We start from the raw sequence: 4673 nt of genomic DNA on the forward strand, positions 1-4673 counted from the left end.
GTTAAAAGTTCATCGAAATTGACGATGAACACAAAGTACAGCCCATAAATCGGGCCGAAATGATCGGAATACAAATTGAGAGAGAGAAAATTCCCTTCGAAAATGGCATTTTCTTTTTAAATGGCCACTTTATTGGCGATGAAATGATTTCGACTTTGAGTGAGTAGCATGGCTCTCTGCACGTATTGTGATTTTACGAGATTTCTTTTTCTTCCCGAAAATTTCATTCATTTCATTTCACCTAGACGTCGCATTGAAATTTATTATACCAAATATTCACGTCAAACGAACTTCTTTTTTTTTTTTTTTTCTTTCGGTGCCAACCAATTTCTTATTCTTGTTGATTTGGATTTTATCTGTTTGTGTTGTTTTTGGATGAGTTTCGTTTTGATTCTTGTTATTCTTTGGATGCGTCGCTTCTTTTTTTATTGTCAACGATCGTCTATTTTTCATTCTGTTGTAAACACTTTGATGAAATTAAATTTAGATTTTTGTTGTTTGAACGGGACAATGAGTTGTGTGTGTGTGTGGCATGATAACGAATTACTGAGGAAAAGATTGAGTGGCACAGCCACACAACTCACACGGTTCACACTCACGCATTTAAATCAGCGCATAAAATGCTGTTTTTAAACTGAATCGAATGAGAAAAGACAGACACAGGGAGAGACAGCGACAGCGATCGAGAGAGAGAGAGAGAGAGAGAGAGAGAGAGAGTGGAAACACCATTTAATCGTTTTACTTAATTGAGACATGAGATTCGTAATTTATTCGAATTTGTTATTTTTAGTGACGTATTTTTTATATGGTATTTAATTGAGATTTATAATTTTGTTTTCTTTTTTTCTTCTACAGAGCCACCTGATTGTTCGAGCATCGTGTGTGACCTGCAATGTCCATCGGATAGTAAAGTTGTACGAATTGATAATTATGATTCGATCCTATTGGCGATGAATGCAACGGAAGCGCCGCCGCCACAACCACTTCACGAGGCAATCACATTGAAACGAAAACGTGCCATACTGACACGACGACGAGAATCGATCAAAATCGTTCCCGGCGATTACATTCGACGTCGACGCGATGCCAACAATGACACATCATTGGCTGTTGCTACTGCTCAAAAATGTTGCGAATGCAAATGTGATTTTGATAAATGCCCAGAATTCAAATGCCCGCCCAATACATACAAAATGACCGTTGCACAAGCGTCACAAGTACCAGGCAGCTGCTGTGCTAAGTATCGATGCACCACCGAAAAGCCAACATGCTATTCACACAATCTACGCAGACATATCAATGCACTGGAACAATGGTCCGAAGATCCGTGCACACATTGCACATGCACCGAAACTGGTGAAACCAGCTGCGAAGCATCGATCTGTAAATCATTGAATTGCGAAAAGAGACGCACAATCGAGGGTGAATGCTGCCAAGTTTGTGATATTAGTGATAGTAAATTCTGCGAGCCAGAAATTGAATGTGATCGTCAATGTCGCAACGGTTTCGAACACGATCCAGTTCGTGGTTGCGCCATTTGCACTTGCGCCAAATCGAATGCGACCACGACAACCACCATTAGCACTTCTACCACCACTAAACAAACCACTTTGGGATTAGGTGAGAATCAGAATAGTTTTTTTTTTTTGATCTATTTTGCTTTCCAGTACTGAATTATTTAGGGGAACAAATCAACTCAATTCATTTTTGAATCATTTACCTCATTTCGACTCTCGAACGAGTCTTTTTGTTTGAAATTTAGTTCTAGTTGGATTCCAAGTAAAGTAAAATTATCAAATTTTCTCGGATAAAAAAGGAAAAAAAAACGCTTTATCTTTAATTTAAACCAAAATTAACCCAATTTTCCCTTCTCCATTTTATCCAGATGATATAGCGAACAGTACGATTGCTGTTGGCCAAATAACCACGACTCAATCGACGACATGGGACACAGAGACAAGCACCGATTTCGATTTGAGTCCAGATATTATAGATAATATGAATGCATCATCGACCAAACCGATCAACAATGATGAAGATTGGTATGTTCCATTGCGCATTGTGCTCGGAATCTGCGTAACGATCGCTGCATTTGCAATTGTTGTGAGCCTCACGTGCCGGCGCATCAGTCACAAAAAGGACAAACATCATCTAAATCGCAAGCAAAACGCGCCATTACTATAATTTTAACGAACAAACGAATGATGAATTCCGCGAGTTGGAAGAGGAAAAATCGCGAATTTCTTTCAATTTCGACTTCAATTATATGAATGAATGAATGAAAAAAAAAAATACACATTATCAGGTTCAGGTGTAATTTTGTGATGTTCTGACTTTCGACTGGGATACTCGACTGCGTTGGCGCCAAATTGGCACCACCAACGTGTCAACTACGAAACAAAAAGCGAGAAGTGAATAAGTAAAAGAAAAGTGTGTGAGAGAAAGAGAAAAAAAAAAGATCCGTTTGCCTGGCGGGATATACACAAAAACAAAACAGAAAATAAAAAGTCGAATTATGATTTCGGTTTAGGTTTAGACTGTAGGCAATATCTAAATGTAGGGAAACAAAAACACTAGACTAATTAAAAAAGAAATCACTTGAAATGAATATCAAACGCAAAGAAAAGAGAGAGAAACACACTTAGTGCGTCAATTTGTGCTCGCCAAATTCATTGATACTTGGCTAACTATCAACGTTCTCATGTCTCCTTTTGATCCATTTTTATTATTCTTTTTAAATTTTTTTTTCTTCTTAAATTATTACTAAAAAAAACCAACTGCGATAGCCAATCAAGGTCTTCTCTTTGCAGCGCACATATTTTTTGATCGTTTTGCCGTGTAACAACAAGCAAGAAGCAAAATAAATTTTGATTTTCACGATTTTCATTTCAAAAAGCTAACGAAAAAAATGAAACGAAATCTTTTCGATTTAAGACAAAACAGTAATGTACAGCGTTGCTGTAATGTGTTTTTTCTTATTGAAATTATGTTAAGGGCAAACACTTTGCATCATATATATCCCATATATAATTTTCTTGAATCATTGCCTCCTTTTTTTGTGATAAATCATAAATCATCGATGACCAATCGAAGGGATTGCATAAAATACGATACGGTAAAGCCAGTTTGGATACACTCTAAAGAATACTTTTTTTTCCCTTCCCCGGAAAAGTGTCGATATATACAGTCCAGTTTGTTAGCATGTTGTGGTTTCGATGACACTCTCTTCTCTCTCTCTCTCACTTCTGAAATAGTTGAATTGACCGCAGCTTAATTTACACTTATTTTCTACAAACATAGCGTCGTTTTTTCCGATTTGCCGCAAAAATTCATTGCCAAATTCTACCGACACATTTCATCCGCGAATGTTCGGTTTGAAGTACCCAAACTCAAGTCTTGCCTCAAATTTGTCGTTACCACACATTTGCATAACATTTTACCCATCGTATTTTATTTTCGATAAATCTTCTTTTTTTTTACCACTCGTTTCGATTGAAAAAAGCAAACGAAATGCGAGAAAGAAAAGAGAAAACAAAAACAATCTTAAATGTCTCATCATTTCTCATTCGTGTTGTCCGCGATATATTCATCGAGATGCCGCTGTCGCACACGAATGATACTATTATATACTAATCATTTACGATATGGCCAAACGATTTAAATATCGAAACCCCCCCCCCCCCCCATATTCTTTTATTTTTATTCTTCTTCTTCTTTACGTTTTATTTTTTTCTTCGTTAAGTTGTTAGTTTTTATCATAAATTATATTTTATTTGTAATTCGTATCATAATTATTTGCTCTTAATTTTATGCAAAACACACACACACACACACACATACACAAATTATATATGCAAATGTAATCATCTTGCCAATTGAAAAAGTATTTTTGTATTATGATTTTTAATAAGGCTTATTATTATCATCATGAATGAAAAATAAAAAAAACTGTTAAAAGCACGAAAAAAATACAAAAACACAAGTTAAAAAAAAAGAGTCGGCAACGCCTCCTGCTGCTGTTGCTTTGCACCGACAAAAACAACCGCTATTTGGCAGCTAGGAGCAGGGAGCAATAGCAAACAAAAAAAATTAATAATTGTCATACAATTACATCTAAACAATTTTCGCAAATTAAAATGAAATTGTTCTCGTCTGTATTATTTTATTTTGCCGTCAAACGCCACCACACATCCTAATTTGGTCACACATCGAACCACATTTTTATTTTTAACATTGTTTTTTCTTCTTTATTTTAGACGTTGAAACGTTATTATACACCAACAACAAATTCTATTTTACAATTACGAACGATAATTAACTAATTTTATGCAATTTAAAGAAGAAACATTTTGAAAATACAAATAAAAACGACCAAAAAATATCAAAAAATCAATCGTTAGGCTTGAAATTGTTTTTTTTATTTCCTTTGATTTTTTCCTCCTTTTTCTTGAGAGAAAGTGCAAGCTTGGTAAGTAGAGATGATGGTGTTTTGCTTCCAAAATCGATAAAAATCCAAAAGAAAATTCTACAGCAAAATGTTTTTTTCAAGAAATTTGAAAAGATACTGCCCATTAGCCTGGTCTGTCTTGAGTGGAAATTGGCCCAATATTTCATTTCTTACACTTTTATTTGCATTTCATAGTAAAATTGTGTATTCCATTCGAAAAGCAGAA

At 35.2% G+C, this 4673-nt stretch overlaps 1 protein-coding gene across 1 annotated transcript; it reads left to right on the top strand.

The window, feature by feature from the left end:
* Positions 1-855: 855 nt before the first annotated feature.
* On the top strand, positions 856-4393 carry LOC129576165 (uncharacterized; the record flags this gene model as incomplete). The annotated part of the gene is given in 2 exon segments (XM_055460820.1): positions 856-1620; positions 1886-4393. Coding segments are annotated over 2 exon segments (1064 nt in total), but the record flags the coding sequence as incomplete, so codon positions are not given.
* Positions 4394-4673: the final 280 nt, after the last annotated feature.

This window comes from Sitodiplosis mosellana, unplaced genomic scaffold (genome assembly GCF_009176505.1).
Source record: "Sitodiplosis mosellana isolate CC-2019 unplaced genomic scaffold, AAFC_SMos_1.0 Smas_scaffold_6181, whole genome shotgun sequence".
NCBI lineage: Eukaryota > Metazoa > Arthropoda > Insecta > Diptera > Cecidomyiidae > Sitodiplosis > Sitodiplosis mosellana.